This window comes from Cyprinodon variegatus, unplaced genomic scaffold, assembly GCF_000732505.1.
Source record: "Cyprinodon variegatus isolate N-32 unplaced genomic scaffold, C_variegatus-1.0 Scaffold80, whole genome shotgun sequence".
Taxonomy (NCBI): Eukaryota; Metazoa; Chordata; class Actinopteri; order Cyprinodontiformes; family Cyprinodontidae; genus Cyprinodon; species Cyprinodon variegatus.
Window position 1 is genome coordinate 1,446,386 of NW_015150533.1, and position 17,704 is coordinate 1,464,089.

Here is a 17,704-nt window from a genome sequence, read left to right on the forward strand (position 1 = left end):
TTTAAATCAATCCTTTAATCAGTTTCTCAACGTCCGATCGTCTTTTTGTTGAACTGTTTATCTATTTATCCTAACACTTATGTTTTGTGGTTGGTTATCCAGGACGAGAGCGCATTATGTCCAACCTGGAGAAGCACCCGGTTCCCCTTCCAGCCCCTGGGCTCCAGGTTCTTCAGGCTCCAGTGGCTGAGGTTCCCCCCTCCTGCCTCAGTGACTCTAAAGCTTCCGCTAAACTTTTACAGCAGGACCTCAGCGTTTTACAGGATCAGGCGAGGTAACATTCACACAGTTTTTTGTCCTCACTTGCAGTTTGTTGTGGAATAAAAAGGTTCCCCCTTGGCTTCAAAAATACTTCACCTTGTTGCTAGGAGTGCAGTTTCACGTGAAGCACAGCAGGTGGCGATGGAGCAAGAGCTGTTGGAGGGTCTTCCGTTGCTCTTCAAGAACCGACCGGAGCAAGTTAGCATGGCCCTGGAGTGCAAAGGGAAGGGAGGGCAGCCTTGTCAGGGAGCCGCAAACATCACCGTCACGGTATGAGCATCTCAGGGTGAGAAAATCATGGCTTAAAGGATGATTTTGCTCAATTTTTCTGATGTGTGTGTCTGTGTAGTGTGAATGTGTCCAGAGACAGGAGGCGGTGCACAACCAGATAACATCACTACGCAGGGATATCAAGAAGCTGCAGACCGATGCTATGGCTGCTCCGCCTCAGAACCTGGCCCAGGCTGCAGTCCACACTGAGAACTTCATCACGTCAGTAAAAATCTACCTTTCTGCTCCACCTACAGCTACCGTTGCTACAAGGAAAGTTGAGTGGATACGGACTTCTTATCTCATTTAAAAGAGATCTCCTGCTTTATTTTCTCAGGGCTCTGGTGAATATTTATAAAGTGCAGAACTCTCCGGCAGTGCAGCAGGTGGGCGTGTCCGCATTTTACCAGGTGGTCTCTTTTGTGAATGAGGACACCCTGCGACACCCCCCAACACGTCAGTATCTCTCTTCCTGTGTGGAGATCCTCGGACAGGTGCGAAACATGCAGCAAACGCCAACAGACACGCACTTAAATCAGCAAGATTTGTCTATTTAATAATAAATCCCCCCTGCATTGTGGTTTCCTCGGCCTGAGTGGCTTTTTTCCTAAGGCGTTTGTCATTAATCTATTTTCAGCAGTTTGGAGAATAGAGAGTTTAGATAGTTTTGCTTTCTGGAGCTCGGAGAGAAAACTTGCTCTTATGTTACTGTTATATTGTTACTTTTCTTATGAGTTTAAATTCATGATTGTGCTTTTGTTGTGCAGGTTTTCATCCAGGGCAATCCAAAGGAGTGCGGCCGTGTCCTAAAAACCATCCTGGAGCAGAGGCTCCTCTGTCCTCTCATTTCCCCTTTCTTCACTCCAAATGCCGCTCCAGATCAGTTTGTCGTCCTCTACCAAGACGTGGTGACCTCCCTTCACCTGGACTCCGCTGATGTCATTTTCATGCTGCTCACTAAGGTCTGCTCATGTCCAAATGTATAGAAAAGATGTGGGAACGACTAAATTAGCTAAAACGTATTCACATGTTAATCCTGAATATAACAGATGCAGATCAGCAGAAACAACCTCGATTTATAGGTTTTCATGGGGGGGCAAAAAAATTATAGCTTTTTGTACTCTTCTAGCGTGGTGTCTGATTCTTTTAATGTGGAAAGATGTTCTCCCACTTTCCTTTTGTAACTGGATAAGGGAGGCAATATCTAATTTACAATTAGAAAGAAATAGATACACTATGAAGGGATCTGAAGCTAAATTCCTTTTTATCTTTGCTTGATCAACAATTGATCCAGACTGGACCAAAGGGGTGCAAATATTTTTAGTTAATTTAGGATTCTATTCATCTGGTCAGGAGGAGGCTGAACAATTCATTCACAGATTATTATATCTTTATTTATTTACTTACCTATGTATCTTTTCCCCTGTATTTTATGTCGTTATTTTCTTTTATTGTCCATCCAAGTTCTTTAAGGTGCCCATCTTATGAAAAGGTGGAAAATGCATTTAATATCCACTTTAGATTACAACTAATAGAGAAGGCATTGGGCATTATAGAAAGCACACTTTCTTAGCCTGATAAACCAGACTAAATGTGAGATTAAATGAGTAATTCAAAGCTATTTGCAGGCAAAAATGATTTTGGCTGCTGGCGGGTGGGTCTAGTTAACTAGGCTAACACTTTCTGGGACAATATACATGTTGTATACGTTTATACCCTCAGGCCATGACAAGAAGAGTGGGCAGTTGGTGCCGCTTAGATGTGGGATGGGAGGCGTGAGGGAAGAGGGATACATTTGTGACAAGATATTATTTTATGCATAGGACTTGGTGGCATGAGGAATGACAAATGAAAATAAAGATATTAAAATGTGCCAAACACATTAGGTATACATAACCTTTCAGCTTGTCCATCCTCTCTTGTAGTTTGATTTGTCACAGTGGCTGAATGAGGCTCATCCCGTGTTCTCGGAGCGAACCCGTTTGCTGGAGCTGGTCCACGGCGCTCTGTGTGTCTGCGGCCGAAACCCTGAGCCTGAACTTCTCACGCCTTTTCACCTCTTTGCCAAACACTGGACCATGCTTTTACGCCACCATTTTCCTGACCATTACAGCGACTGCCTGCGTCTGCTAATGACTAGTACGTTTGTTTGAACATATCGATAAATGCTTGGTTTAGGTCTGTTTATATTCCGTTATATTTTCCCACCTGTAAAAGAAATCTTTGCTGCCTATATGCAACATAGTAAGACCCAAGACTTGATTCATATATGAATATGACATTTTTTTGTGTTTTATTGTTTGCAAAACCATTAAAACTACAAACGTAAACAGATTTTGTTGGGATTGTAAGTAATAAACCAATACAGTTTTAGATTATTGGTAAAAAGTCTTAGAAAAACCTTGATTTTTTTTTTTCAAAGGCCTTTCTTTGTTAGAAAGTTAAATTAATATTCAAACTATAAACATAATAAACAATCCCAACTGCATACATGGTCTATTATAGTTTATTAACACAATTTATTTGCACATTTAACTGGTTGCGGACCATTTAGAGTCAATCTTTCAAACCCAGTTTCTCCAGTTTGTAAAATAAGTTGCATTGCTATGCTATATGGGTTTTTGAGCTTTGACTAAAATCATTTAATAAACCAAATGAAAGGTTGTATATTAGGTTCAGAAAGTTTAAGAAGCATGCCTTTGTTTCAAAGCCTCTTAATAGATAGAAATCTTTAAAAAAAAAAATCCTTAAAGCTGATTTATGTGTTCATCTGTAGGCTGCCACATTTCTTTCCTTGTATCTCGATGTGTCGATGTGGATTTTCTTTATTAAAAGCATTTTCCACCCTAATCAAGGTTCTGCGGACCAGCTGTTGAGTCCAGAGTGCTGGAAAGTGACACTGCGAGTGCTGGGTTGCTTGCCTCCATCCCGCAGCAGTAAGGGCAAACCTGAACAGTCCTTCAGCTCGGCAGTTGGAGTCCCAGCTTCCACTCATAGATCCTCCATAAGTCTCTCTCCTCAGCAGGTAACTCGTGTCAGTTTTTATTCAAGCTTTCCTTTTTGTTGTTGAAAAAAAAAACATGGTGCAGATGAAATATCTTCCAGTATAATATACAAATTTGGTCATGTTTTTCCTGCTGCCAACAGGTTGAGGAGACGGTGAACTGGCTGAGTGACTTCTTCCTGCGGAGCCGCCTTGGTAAGGCCGACCTCCGCAGCTTTGGCCTCTACTCAGCCTGGGTTCCCTACATAAGTGACGTTGTTACCTTCTGGGAACATCTGATTGGTTGCCTTATTAACACACAGCTTATCAGCTGCAGCAGAGAACCAGTAGGCAGCAGCAAACTAACAAAAGGTAAAAAGATAAGATACTGTAGAGAGCTGCAAAAAACCTGCTTTCTGTCATTTTGAAAGAAGAAATGTGTCATTCCTCCCACAGCTCTGCAGGATTTACACTGTAAGCTGGTGAAGTTGTTTACGCCGTGGGTCTTTCCTCTGGACACTACTGATGGAGGGTAAGTGTGTTACAATATCCAATCTTATGATGCTTTTTCTAGATGGGGAAAAATGCTGTATTTCTTTTAAAATGTGCTTGCATGAATAATAAAGTTAGTAAATACCAATCAATAAAGCAGGGCTTCATTATGTATTCCGCTTGTATCATAATTTACACTTCATGTATAATCAGCCAGTTTGACTGAGTTTCTCTGCATCAGATGCTTACTATAGATGCTTTTATATTTGTTGTGATATCAGTAAGAGTGATTATAAATAGCTTTTTACATTTTTTTTCAGTAGTTCCTCTATATCTGCATATATAGCATGTATCCACAGTAAAGCATTGTTAGTAAGCAACACAACTATTGTATTCAGACGTGTCTTATAATCATATGCTGAGGCTCTCTTGTGACTAAACGTTAAATTTATATTTTAAACTGCAAAATTAACAATCTGAAACTCAACGGTTTCCAAAAATTATTAATCATAGTTTATAAACACAATTTTAACTCATATATAACTGTTTATTCAGTTTGTTTTTTTTAACTTAGTTTCTCCAGTTCGGCTTTGCCCTTATATAATATTTGCCTTTGCTATACGACACTACTGACCTCATTCAAAATCGTTTCTGAATGAAAAGTGAACCTAACGACTCGTTGCTTCAGACGTTTTTACACATGCAAGGATTTTGCTGTGTTGCAAAGGTTCAACACACAGACAAACATCCAGTTGACATAACTTTTGAAATATACATTGGTAATAAACAATTGCAAGTTCTATTGGAAAGTTAAAATATGAATATAGTCATGATACATAATATTTGAGAATTTTTCCCAAAAAAGTAGAAATAAAGTAAATACCAATTTATAAATGACTGTGTCACAGTAATGCCAAGTGTTACCCGTGGCTGGAGACGGATGCAAGTGCAGCAGGATGTCTGGTTGGTCTATACGTTCAGCTCACTGACACACTGCATCATAAATTCAGAGGTATGTTTTTATCGGTGTTTTACTCTGAGAGCTAGTACCAAATGAATCCAAACATCTTCTCTTTTACGTTTTTACAGCTGACCCATCCTGTCTCTGTGGATGTTCATTTTTCAGATCGCCTGCTACCAGGTCAGAGAGGAGCTCTGTGGCTTTGTTTAATGCAGTACTGTGAGAGCTGTACCTCCCCTCGTACGCCTGAGTATCTGCTCTACCTGTACCACACACACCTCCGCAGCCTGCCCTGGAAACACCTGCACCCCGACACTCAGCTCATGGAGCACTTATTCAATGTGAGTTTATCTCCTCCTGCATTTGGTCTGGGGACGGGTTCTACGGGAGAGCTTTGAGCTAGCTATTCAGGACTATATAGCAGGACTCTCTAAGATCCTTTCAGCTCCTAAGGAGAAGGGGTTAATTAACGTTGATGTAAAAATGACCCAGCATTACTAGTACTGAATACCGTACACAACTAAAACCATAAATCTTTCCTTAGGAAGATGATTTAAGAGAGTGATGATGTGTATATAGAAATATTGGTTTGGCAGCCCTGGTAAAGATGTGCCAAAAACATAAATCTGCCTTTTGTTGCAACAGGATAATCTTACAGTAAAAAATGTAGAAACTACCATTTTTATTTTAGTATCAATAAAGGAAAATAGCAGTTTTTTTTTAAATATGACCATGTTTAACCTAATTACCAGTGCATATATATCACTAGGTCTAGCATGCATATACTTTGATGCACATCTTACTTTGTCATTCTGTGATGACTTGTTCTTTTTTTCACTTTTATATTTTTGATCCTCTCTATTACTTCTTTTTTCCTCACCCCACCAGTTCACTCCTAAGTTTTCTGGTACTATAAGTCAATTGAGTTAATTTATTGTGTATTATGATTTGGGGATATGTTTTAGATCCATTATCCATTTTTGTTTAAGCTGTTGTTTGCTCCACTTGAAATTATGGCTTGTTTCAGAAGACTATATGCAGGATTTCACTCAATAACAAACAATTACTGCTTTCTTTCTTTTATTTTGGGCCAAAAAGGTGAAAAAACCTAACAACACAAACACGTATATAAGTAAAACTCAAAACAAAAATCATTTTACCCCAACATCAAATACTCATTAAATTATAAGGAATTAGCCTCTTAATAAAATATTAAAAACCCACATTTGACAAACTATAATTCATTTTGAAACCTTTTAAAAATATATTGACTCAGTTTGATAACTGTATATTTGCAATTTCCATGTTTTCATTGCATTGATTAAATAATAACTGTTTTAACCTTAGTTCAATCATATGGCAAATTCACTTCTAAAAAGAAAAAACAATTAAAGTTCAACCAACCTCTTTTTGAATTAACCTTGGTTCTGCAGCCATAGAAGATAACATCATTATAAACATGTAACTAGGTATGACTAGGTGTTTTTAGTAGTCCGCTAAAGCTTAACTCTCCCATGTCTGTTGGTGTTTGGCAGGGCAGACTTTAACTAAACTTTATGTCTTCAGGTGGAGAGAGGAAGTCCCAAGAGCTGCTTCCTGTTTATGGGGGAACTGATGTGTGAAGTTAACTGGCTCAGTGTTTTAAGCGACCACTTAGAGACACCGCCCAGCTCTGCAACATATCCAGCTGTGGCAGGGCTGATTACGCAGAAGGACTCTCACACCATGTTGGTCTATCTGTTATACATGCTGGTGTTTCTGGCCAAAGAAGAGCAGCTCCTCAGCAAACAGGTGATTCTAGATCTATCTGGAAACAGGTCATTGTCAGAGATATTTACTCAGTTCATGTTTTCCCCCTAAATCAACAGGACTCCCCTCTGCTCAGTCTGCTGGTTCAGTCAACCTGTCTGCCCTGGTATCAAATGGACCTGTCCTCATACCAGGGCATTCTGGGATACGTTGGTACCCATTACCAACCATCTCTGCTGCTCAGTGCTGATTCTGCCCCTCAGCTGCTTCTGAAATTACTCCGTGGGGCTGCAGGGCTCCATCCACATCCCAGCGAAGCTCCACACCAGGTCTGCCATAATAAAGCTTTTTTTACGTTGTTATTCACCAAATCAACATTTTAATGTATTTTCCAAGTTTTTTTTGTAATGACCCTGATGGAGGACACAAGATGAAACTTTTTAATCATTAGTCTTCAGCAGATCCTTGACCCTCTCTGTGCTCCTGTGGAGTCTTGAAAATGCACCAGAGACATTTTTGATCTCAAGATGCTGTATTTTATTTTAAACTTGTAATAAATATAGAAAATATAAAAATAATCATTGACAATAATTGCATAATCAGACTATTTTGTGTGCAAAGTGTTAAACCAGTGAATATTGGTTCTACTTGGTGCGGTTTTGGAGGGTTTCATTTTCTGTTCCAATAGGAGCCGTGCATCATCTAAAGTAATTTCAAACTTTAATGAGCGAGATTATTTGCCAGCTCTGATTACCAAATTTGGATTAGAAGCAACTGAAAACCGTGCTTATAATTATTTTAGATAAGTAACCAGATAAGTCAATGCTCCTGTGCTTTGTCTTGGTGATCCTGCTGCTAACTGATAGAACAAGCATAAAAATCTTTGCAAAACACCCCTGAACAACTTGAATTGAGTTTCACATTCCTCTTTTTACAAATCTGTTTCTGTAAAAATGTGTTTAATTATTAAAAATAATTTCAGCTGAAAGTGGAGAAAGCAAACCGTCTGTTATCCTTTTTCTGTCAGGAGGAGACCCTGAAGGCTGGAGGCTACATCTCTTGGTCTGTGAAGTCACTGGTGACATTGGAGCAAGGAGGTGGGATCAATCTTAATAGCCTGGAGGCTCAGCTAGAGACACTTCTGGAAAGCGTTGTTACTTTCAACCCACCAGGTGAGCTGTCCTCAGCAGCCTGACAGTCTCTATTGACGATGGCATCATCTGCTTTTTGTGTAATTGTCTTCCTGCCTTGTGTTCACGTTTCCCTCCCTCTGCAGAGGTGGGTTTAGAGCAGAGGCACATGGCGTTCTGCGCTCTTTTCAGCGATGCCTTGACTTTGCTCAATGGAGTTGGGGTCTCAACAGGCGAGGCGCTGGCTGCTCACGTCATTGGCTGGCTGGACAGGAAAGGGAAGGGCTGTCCAATTCTTCCTTTGCTCACAGCCTGCTCTCGCTGTCTTGCATCAGTGCGACACATGACGCGTATCATGGAGGCATGCATCGCGGCTTACTTCAACCATGGTAAGCAAGAGTTTGGTTCACCCCTCTTTTCATTTGTTCACTTCACTACATAAACTTGTAGGATATAGGAAACTACAAAGGTATTTATTCTCCTTTGATATTTGATATTTTTTCATAATGACAATAACAATTCTTTATAAAATGAAAGAATAACATTTTTTCTAGGTTTTTTACAAAAGCCTAGACACTGTTCAATTAATTGTTATGTATTTCCTTTTACTCTAATAAAATAAAAGGGAGTCCAGTGAAACCAGTTGCATTCTAAAGTCGGTTAATTAGTGAGCAGTAAATGTATTGTTAAAACTCTTTTGTGAAGTTATTTAGAGAAGATTAGTGAATAACCAGCATCAAGAAAACCAAGAATCACAGCAGACGGATCAGGGAAAAAGCGGTAAAGATGATTAAGAATAACCTGTGAAGCCAGATTGATAATACTTAGCACTCTGATTTAGTTCTGCACATTAATATGTGTAGAGCACATTTTAAATCTGTTTGGGAAAGGAGGAACATTGAGCAGAACCTTCCGAGCTGATTGGGCAACGCAACACCTAATGCCCACCCACCAATCTTTGGTTTTAACTAATCACAGTAACAAATAAAATACCAGTAGACGCCATGAGAAACCACCACATCACACTTTTACATTCTTCCTCTTTCACAGATTAAATCTCTCCTGCATGGCCATGTTTACTTTGGTCTGGCCGTGGGCTCAGCAGCTCTTGCTTTTGTCACAGCTTTATGTCCGCCTTTAAGTCATAATACTGCAGCCCGATTGGCTGACATGTTTTGAGGCTGGCAGGAAGAGATGGATTCTCATGTATTTGTGGAAAAACAAATACCGTAAAGAATTCAGCTTGGGGTTAGGTAATTAAACAAAATTCAAAGCTTTGACCATCTTACAGAGTGCAATTCAAACAGTCATCAGAAAGTGAAATCAGCATGGCTTTTAAAAAATTCGATTTTGAAAGCAATCCACGAGAATAAGGTTTACCAAGAGCCATTTAGAGGGCAAATTTGTAAAAGATGATGCTTTGGTCAGTGAGAACAAATGCTGAAACATAATATAACCTTGAAGACACCATCGGCTCAGAGTAGGAGGGGGCAGGGAGGCTGAGTTGATGGGAGCTAAATACAGGAGAATCCTGGATGAAACCATGTTGGAGTCTCCAATACTTGAGACTGAGTCAGAGACTTTACCTTTCAGTAGAACAACCCTCAGCATACAGACAGAGGTAGTGTGGAATAAAGTAGAACAAAGTATGTTGATGACCCAGTCAAAGTCCAGACTTAAATCCAGTTTAACTGCTGGGGCGTGACTGAAAAAAATACAGAAGCTCCTCATCCAGTCTGATTGGCCAAAAATGTCTTTGTTATGATGTAAACGCTGGTAAATATCTACCCTTAAAGATTTGAAGGTGGTTCTACGAAGCAAAGCAGGTTACAACACATTTTAGATTTTTATTTAGAAAAAAAATGATTAATCATGTCATCTTTCTTTTCAAAATAATGTGCCACTGTATATCCCTGTTAGTCTTTAACTTAGGATTATGTTTTTATTTTTTCCTCACTGCTAGATTTTGAAAGAACCAGTTTAACAATCAGTGTAATTCCTGAACTTCTTTCTTGTTGTTTGTTTAAGTTGAGGAAAAGTCTGTAGGTTGGGGCCCTGTGTTGGCGTCACTGCAGGTGCCTGAACTCACAATGGACGACTTCCTCTCCGAGAGCCAATCAGGAGGCAGCTTCCTGACCCTCTATGCCTTCATTCTGCAGCGCCTCAATAGTGAATACACAGCAGCCAATGAGAGGAGGATCCTTGCTCTCATCAACACATGGACCATGCAGGTCTTTCCCAGGTTGGACCTTAATTCATTCCAACTGCTCTGTTACCTGCAGCCTGATAAGAAAGGGTAATATAGTGGTTCTCATCCATCCTCAGTGGTCCAGGAGATGAAGCAAAGCTGTTCCTTTGGTGGCACAAAGCTCTGAACCTGTCTGTAGAGCAGCTGCAGCCTCAGGCCGGAAACACAGAGGTGTCAGGGGTCATCATGGGGCTGGCACGGCTGCAGGGCAGGCTGCTTCAGCTGGGAGAAGAGAGGCTGAACTCTGGGCTGCTGGGAGCCATAGGCCTCGGGAAGAGGTCCCCTGTTTCTAATAGGTGAGCCTCCATCAATGGTATTAACAAGAATAAACCCTTAGAGGCTGGATTAGCAGGATGTCTATCATATATATATATATATATATATATATATATATATATATATATATATATATATATATATATATATATATATATATGAGTGCCAGTGATGGGTTGCGCCCCGCCCCCCTGTAGCCGCTGTGATCCTCAGATCCACAGCTCTGCGCTTCTGTTCAGTTCTGTTATGCTCTTTTTTCTGTAAATAAATGCTTTGAACTTTCCCGCTGCCTGTCTTACCGTGAATACTGGCTCCATATGTCCAGTTTTATGACACTATCCACAACTACCCTCAGAGGGAATACTTTTACTTTCACCTGGTCTTAACTCTGTAAAAAGCTTATGTAAGGAACCTGTTGCTGTCCAACTATTAATCCATTAATCAAAAAAGTAACAGACAGATAATTGATTTGCAAAATGACCATTAGTTGCAGCCCTAGAAGACATACAGACCAAATCTTCTCTCCCTTATAAACAGTGATGTCAGTAGTATACTAAAAGTAAATCTTATAAGCGTTAAAGAATTTGTGCCTGTGGAGCTAGTAACTAGATTTGTTATTAGTCATAGATTTTACCTACAGAAACCCAGGTTAGGCACTGTGAGTAAATGACTGGTCTCTGTGTAGATTCAGGGTGGTGGTCCGCAGCCTTTCAGCATTCCTGTCCATCCAGGTGCCATCAGAGACCGAGCTTCGACTCCAACCCACCACAGATTTACAACTTTCTGCAAAAGCACAACAGGTTGGTACAACCCCAGCTTTATTTATGCTACTGTGTAATATTTTCCTTAAACCTAACTCCTTGATTTGTTGTTTTGTCCCTCTGTGGGCGCAGATGTTGCTGATGTTGGAGACCATGTCCAGCAATAAGCAGTACGCTGAGCTACAAGAGGCTTTAGATAAGGCCATCCAATTCATCCGTTACCCAGGGCATTGTGTCAGAGATGGGCCCCGCCTCCTGGCACTGCTGGTCAACCTCCTGTACCCGGACCTCGGATATCTGCACGTCATTCGTTTACCGTGACTTTTTTTCCCTGGCAAGGGCTTGAAATATGAAGGACTCTTGGCTCCCGGAGAGTATCCCTGGAGACAAACAAATACATGAGCACAAAGTTCCCAAGTAGTGACACAGATCCTTAACTTAAGACTTCTGTAATTCTGACTGGTGACAAATCATGAAGCTTAACAGAAATCTAGAGATTTTATTTTGTGCCAATTTCAGACATTTTAGCACTTTACTTTTTGTCCCATATGTTCCCACCTCATCAGTTTGCTTACAGCATGTTTTCTTCATGCTTTAGAGAGTCAGATAATTATTTAAGCAGCATTTGCTAATCAGAAATCAGCGCTAGACTTTCGGTGTGAGTTTCTCACCAACATATGGAATCTCTGCAGACAAAAGATCAAGGCGTCCACAGATCTCTGGAAAGACAGACCTAGTAGTACGTTAATTTTAGTAGTATGGTCTTAAAATGGGGTGTGTATGTTTTTATGTTTTTAATGCCAAGCCAAAAGTGCTCTACTTGTAGTTGCCAAAGAATAGTTTTGTTTTTTCTTTTGATCATTTCACCCAAACTCTGGTCCCATCCATCTCTATGCCCAGTCGTTTAGCTTCCTTATAAAGCAGTGTGTGCTCAGCAAGTCCAGAAAGCTAATGCGCCAGGTATTTATCACAGTCAGGGGGTGGGGGGCATGAGCTGTCATTTAATTTAACATTCACAGAACTCTAGACTTTTTTAAACTGATCACTGTTTTAACATTAAACTACCCTCCTGTTACTCTTTGCATCTCAAGAACAGTGGAGCTGCTCTTCAGCAGCCTGAAGCTCGCTTTGTTACTGATGTCTGAGTTAAATGGGGACTGTTAATGTTGAAAGCTTTTTCATTTTTTCTTTTAATGAGTCACTGATGGAGAACTGTTCTGCTGCACAAAGTGGGGGGGCTGCAGAGCCAAGCTGCACCGTGGAGGAAAGACAAATAAATAAAGTTGACTGAATGTATCACTGCTATGTTTAGAGTTTGACAGACCATACCTGCTGTATAACGATATGAAACTTCAGAGACTTATCAAAATTATCAGGAAAGCTAGATAAACTTTAAAAATAACCTTTAAAATTACAGGGATTTGCTACCTTATAAGCACTAAAAGGACCATTATACAAGTCATTCCTGGACATAATTAGAAAAGAATTTGAAAAGTTTACATACACTAACACGACAATTTATATGTTAAACTGAAGTCTTTAATAAGGGAAAAACACAATTTAGATAATTTTGAATTTAGTCAGCAGTGAGCCTGGTTTGGGTCTCACTCCTGTTAGATCAGAAACTGGGTTCAAGTTTCTAACATCTTAATTGTTGATTTGAAATGATGTTGTTGAAAATGGAGGTAGTTCTCCATCACAATTGATGCCTTTAGTTCTGAAGGTTTAACATTAACTACTCCAAACATTCTTTATTTTAGTTAAGCAGATCCTTCTTTGTCTTGTCTGATTATTAATATTTGATCAAACATATCAAAACTGGATTTGGAACAATATGGTTAGAAAAAGACACAAGAAAAATGATCGGCCTCAAGTTAAGGTATAAGTTCTCTGAAGCATTTAAGTTAGGTTTGATAATAACAGAAATAAATTTACAGCCTGAGACAGTGATATGCATTTTAATCTAAGCTGAGAAACATGTAAAAAAAAATTAAACTACAAACATCAGATTTATAATTTATATGATGCATCTTGTCTCCTCTGTTCTCTCTCCATGCTCTTATGTATCTCTCCTTCCTGTTAGAGAAAAGTATTTTTCCTGTGTCCAAATCATCCCTGCCTGCAATCAGATGCTTAGATAATGACTTCCTGCATTCTTTGTTTTATCTTCTGCCAACAGTAACACAGAAGGGGTCGGGTAGATTTCAGCCAATTCAGGGCCTCCTAATGTCCTCCTCATCCTTTTATGATAAAGCCTCATCTTTATCATAAGGACAGTACAATGTAATTTTAATGTCTTCTAAAATGTTAAATGAAAAAGTGTTAAATACAAGGACAGTAATTTAAGTCAGCTCAGCAAACCAATCTAGTTGCAATCATAAACTTTATCAAGTGAGTCGCCAGTCTTTATATGTTTAAGTTGTTGGTTATTTCAAAAGGTGAAAGTTTAGTTAACTTTTATGTTTTTATTATGAAATGCAAGAAAATCATCTTTTGGAGTTAGCTTTTCCGTTACAGACTCAATATTCTTTTAATATTCAATTTCAACAACACAAATTCATGCTAAAGAGATGCTGTCAATCAAAAAAACAAACAAAACTTGTTTAATTCTTATTTAAGTTAAACGTTGACCTATAGTTAAGTTACCAGTAATGAGGGCCTGGAGCTGTCATGGTGAGGCCAAGCGCAACATTTGCTACTTGGAATAACCATGAAAGCTCAAAACTTTAAATGTAATTGTATCTAAAACAAAAAGGGGTTATGTAAAAATTTAGATTACAAATTTACATTCTCTGATACAATAAGCTTTAAATAACAAAATTTGATTTTTAAGTAAGAATTTCGAGATTTATAGTTGTTACCTTTATTTATTTACAGCTGCTAAGATGGGAAAAAAAATGCATTTCAAAAGACAATAACTTTTAAGTTTGGCCTAGTGGCTAGAGCATACAGCTTGGAATCCTGACATTGTAAGTTAAAAACTCACCACAACAGACTGCTCCCTGAGCAAGACCTTTAACCCCTGATTGCTCCCTGGGTGCCCCACGATGGCAGCCCGCTACTTCCCAAGGGGATGGGTTAAAAACTTAAATGCAGAGGTAGAATTCTTCAGTGTGAGATCAATAAAGTTCAATAAATTATTAACATCATGAAATAAAGCACAACTGAGAACCCAAAGTAAAAACTTAAACATGACCAAAATGTAACATCATAACAGACCCAGGTTATATAATGTGGTGTTAAACATTATAGTATTTGCATTTTAGCAATATACAAACCCTGTTGACCTTTTGGTGTTTCTCAGTTAAGGAATCACTATTTTATTAAGGTGTAAGATAATTTTTGAATGCCCAAACTTTCTAGTTTTTATGCAGCCATAACAGCTTCCTTCTCTGACAAGCTTAAATGTGACTCTCTTTCACATGCTGTTATTATTCCTGAGGTACAATACATGTCCTCAATTTACAAAAGGAGCTTTTGTTCAAGGAAAATCAGGGGGCTGTCTCTAAATGGAGATATGTGCTTTTATGTGCATACTTCCATCCAGCATCCTCATTTGACACCAACACGTCTGCCAGAGAGAAACCTCTGCTCAGGCACCAGTGGTCTCTATGGTTACAGGACAGCTGAAGGGAGAGAGAGGAGATGGTACGGATGGAGGAGGTGGGAGAAGCTTGCAGACACTCATCACTCCCTCTTCTTATGTCTCAAAAATAGCCTCAGAGTGTTCTGTTCAACCCGGGTCTGTTTGTCTCTCACTGTTTATTCCACCTTCAGTTCTGCCGTCTCAGCTGGTGAAGTACACTGAAGTAGTTTGGATCATAGTAAAACTTTGCTCTTAAGTATTAGTTTTGCAGGTTTGTGTTGCACACACTGCGTACATGGGCATGTTCTCAAAGGAGCAACGGCTGAGATTCTTGGCATACACATGGCTGTCTGGCAGATTCCTATGTCAGTGTGCAAACGCAGCGTCAGATCAGGAGTAGCTGTTCCCAGGCTTTTTCAGCACTCACTCAGCATCAGAACAGCTTGTGAATGAACTCTCATCACTGATCACTAGTCATCAGGACACAGAAACATCCTTTCATTCTCTGAATGATCAGCCATGCAAGAACTTCTGCCATTAATTAGTCAGAGAAGTTGATCTTCTGACTGGTGTTACAGCCTATATTGGTTAGCAAGGCTTGTTTTATTTCTTGCATTCTTAAAAAGCTACATGCATTCACCATTATTGTTATCAATTTGTCTTCTAAAATCATATATGGACAAAAAATAATTAGAGGGATTATTTAGAAACGATACTGTTCATCTTGCATATCAATGTGTCAGGTGGCCACAGGGTGTCCCTGCATTTTGTAAAGAGGTCCTTAACTTCTACCTGTAGCTGTATGATCAACTCCGAGAGTCATAGTAACACCTGGAACCTGTCTGTGGCCCCTCATTCATTGGTTCTTCATGCCATGGTTTATTCTGCTGTACATTAACATTTACTTATATATTGCTTTTACTGATCTACTAACCTTTTATAATAAAAGAGAACTAAGGCTGCAACTAACAACTATTTTGAAATCAATGAATCTTTCCATTATTTTTTTTCGATTATTTGATTAATAATCGGATAGCAAAAGGTTCCTTAAAGAAGACTTTTCACGAATTTAAACCAGCTGAAACTAAAACGATTCCACTTAAGGAGTTCTGGATGGAGCAAACTGACAGATGAAAAACCTTTTTTTTTATCTTAAAAGCAAAAGTTTTATAAAATTTCTTTTTTTCTTTTTTTTTTTTTTACAATTTTGGTATAATTACTGCTAAAGGGTTGCTTGATCTGTCAACTAAAGGTATATTTTACAGTCTCCAAACTCCAGTTAACGATTGATTACTAAATTAGTTGACATTAATTACAATAATAGAGTAATCACGATTAATCTGATGAATTGTTTCAGCCCTAAGGAGAACATCAAAATAATCTGAAATCAATTCACATTTAACCAAAATTAGTGTCTATGTGGGTTAACAAAGCCAGTCTGTGACACTTCATACTGAAAATTTAAATTTTGTGATGATTCCCTCATTGCAAATCAGTCTCACAGACTTAGATGAGGCTTCATGAATCAAACTCTGCTGAACAGCTGCTTCCCTGGGACAGCTGAAGTCCCTTCCTGCTGCCAAAACATAGGGACTCTTCAGCTGGACTCACAGGAATGTCCCTCTACAGCAGAGTCTCTATGTGCTAACATTGTTTTGAATGCTAGGCTTGTGTGTGTGTGCATGTGTTTGATTGCAGCATATCTGCGTGTGTCAGACAGACTCCTCCATTCAGACGCCCACCTTTCTCACACCTCCTCGCCTCGCCAGTGACTCAAACTTAAATGAGTCTTTATTTGCTCTTTAGTTCTTCCTCTGGCATCAACCAATCCGAGCAGAAGCGCTTCAACCTGCTGAGTGTACCTTCATGAGCACTTAACAATACAAGTCATCAATAATGACTCAGACCTTCACCGGTGCTGCTCTAATGTGATGCTATATTTTTCTGAGAATGGGGACAGGCTGGTTGTTATTTATATCAGGAGTGAGGGCACTGATTAAGTCGAAGGGAATTATTTTGCCCTCAGGATGTTTATCATTGTACTTTGTTCCAAGCAGCGAATATCTGAGTTCTAAACAGGCATGAAAATAAGCTGATAAAAGGAACATTTTGCTCATAAAGCTTGTGTTGAGTCATTTCTGGATAAGGGGACCGATGAGTCAGAGCCTCTATAAAAGTAACGTGTCATATTTAGCTAAAATTAGTCCCAGACTAAAACCTAAAACCTTCACTGGGTCAACAGGTTAGTTTAAATAAGTCAACTGGTTTCGGACCTATCCAGGTTTTGCTTTTTGTTTTCAAATGATGGGATTTCACAGAAGCATCCTTAAAAAAGAAAAAAGAGGTTCCCAAAGGCTGTAAAAGAAACTCAGACCCACAGCATCATACAACCTTGACCACACTTAACAAGTCAGTATGATATGCATTTTAATCTTTTCTTTCACAGCAGTCTGGAATTTTGGGTTCTAAAAAGCTTAATCGTTGCTCCCTCGGACTAAAAACACTTGCTTCCAGTTTAAGTCACTGTAAACTCTCCATTTTTCTTGCATCCTATCAGTTAGTTAACATATGGATAGTATGTATTGGGTGTTACTGGAAAACTGGTCTCTCTGAGATGTGATTATTTGCTGCAGTACTCCAAAAGTAAGCATTGGAAGTTTGTGAATGTAGGATAAACAGGCTTCATCATCCAGCGTTGGTTCCAGTGGCTACCAGAAAATTGACCTCTGATCAAAATACTACAAATCATTCAATTAGCTTCAGTTACATTTATTTTAATGGATTTAACAGAAATACAAACAAGTGTCCCCCTAGTTCAAAACAATTGGTTCTGAAAACATGATTCCAAACCTGTTCACTGACTGGACTGATATTGTGTGAGACTGTCCATCTGCAATAAAACATTCTTTCATATTTTGTTGATTTTTTGTCAAGTTTTAAACAACGGCGAAAATATGTCCGCTCCCATTTTGATGCATAATTGTTAA

The 17,704-nt window shown here is 39.1% G+C and overlaps 1 protein-coding gene across 1 annotated transcript in view; it reads left to right on the forward strand.

The window, feature by feature from the left end:
• epg5 (ectopic P-granules autophagy protein 5 homolog (C. elegans)) overlaps positions 1 to 13,716 on the forward strand; it is a 28,652-nt gene extending 14,936 nt beyond the window's left edge. The window contains exons 27-45 of the mRNA XM_015373087.1: positions 103 to 274; positions 369 to 531; positions 611 to 753; positions 869 to 1,025; positions 1,299 to 1,493; positions 2,457 to 2,670; positions 3,387 to 3,556; positions 3,679 to 3,886; positions 3,971 to 4,046; positions 4,915 to 5,018; positions 5,133 to 5,308; positions 6,534 to 6,758; positions 6,836 to 7,045; positions 7,744 to 7,888; positions 7,993 to 8,235; positions 9,875 to 10,088; positions 10,172 to 10,390; positions 11,056 to 11,170; positions 11,264 to 13,716. Coding sequence (XP_015228573.1) covers positions 103 to 274; positions 369 to 531; positions 611 to 753; positions 869 to 1,025; positions 1,299 to 1,493; positions 2,457 to 2,670; positions 3,387 to 3,556; positions 3,679 to 3,886; positions 3,971 to 4,046; positions 4,915 to 5,018; positions 5,133 to 5,308; positions 6,534 to 6,758; positions 6,836 to 7,045; positions 7,744 to 7,888; positions 7,993 to 8,235; positions 9,875 to 10,088; positions 10,172 to 10,390; positions 11,056 to 11,170; positions 11,264 to 11,452 — 3,338 coding nt within the window. The 3' untranslated portion in view covers positions 11,453 to 13,716. The remainder of the gene's footprint in view (positions 1 to 102; positions 275 to 368; positions 532 to 610; positions 754 to 868; positions 1,026 to 1,298; positions 1,494 to 2,456; positions 2,671 to 3,386; positions 3,557 to 3,678; positions 3,887 to 3,970; positions 4,047 to 4,914; positions 5,019 to 5,132; positions 5,309 to 6,533; positions 6,759 to 6,835; positions 7,046 to 7,743; positions 7,889 to 7,992; positions 8,236 to 9,874; positions 10,089 to 10,171; positions 10,391 to 11,055; positions 11,171 to 11,263) is intronic.
• The last annotated feature ends 3,988 nt before the right edge of the window (positions 13,717 to 17,704 follow it).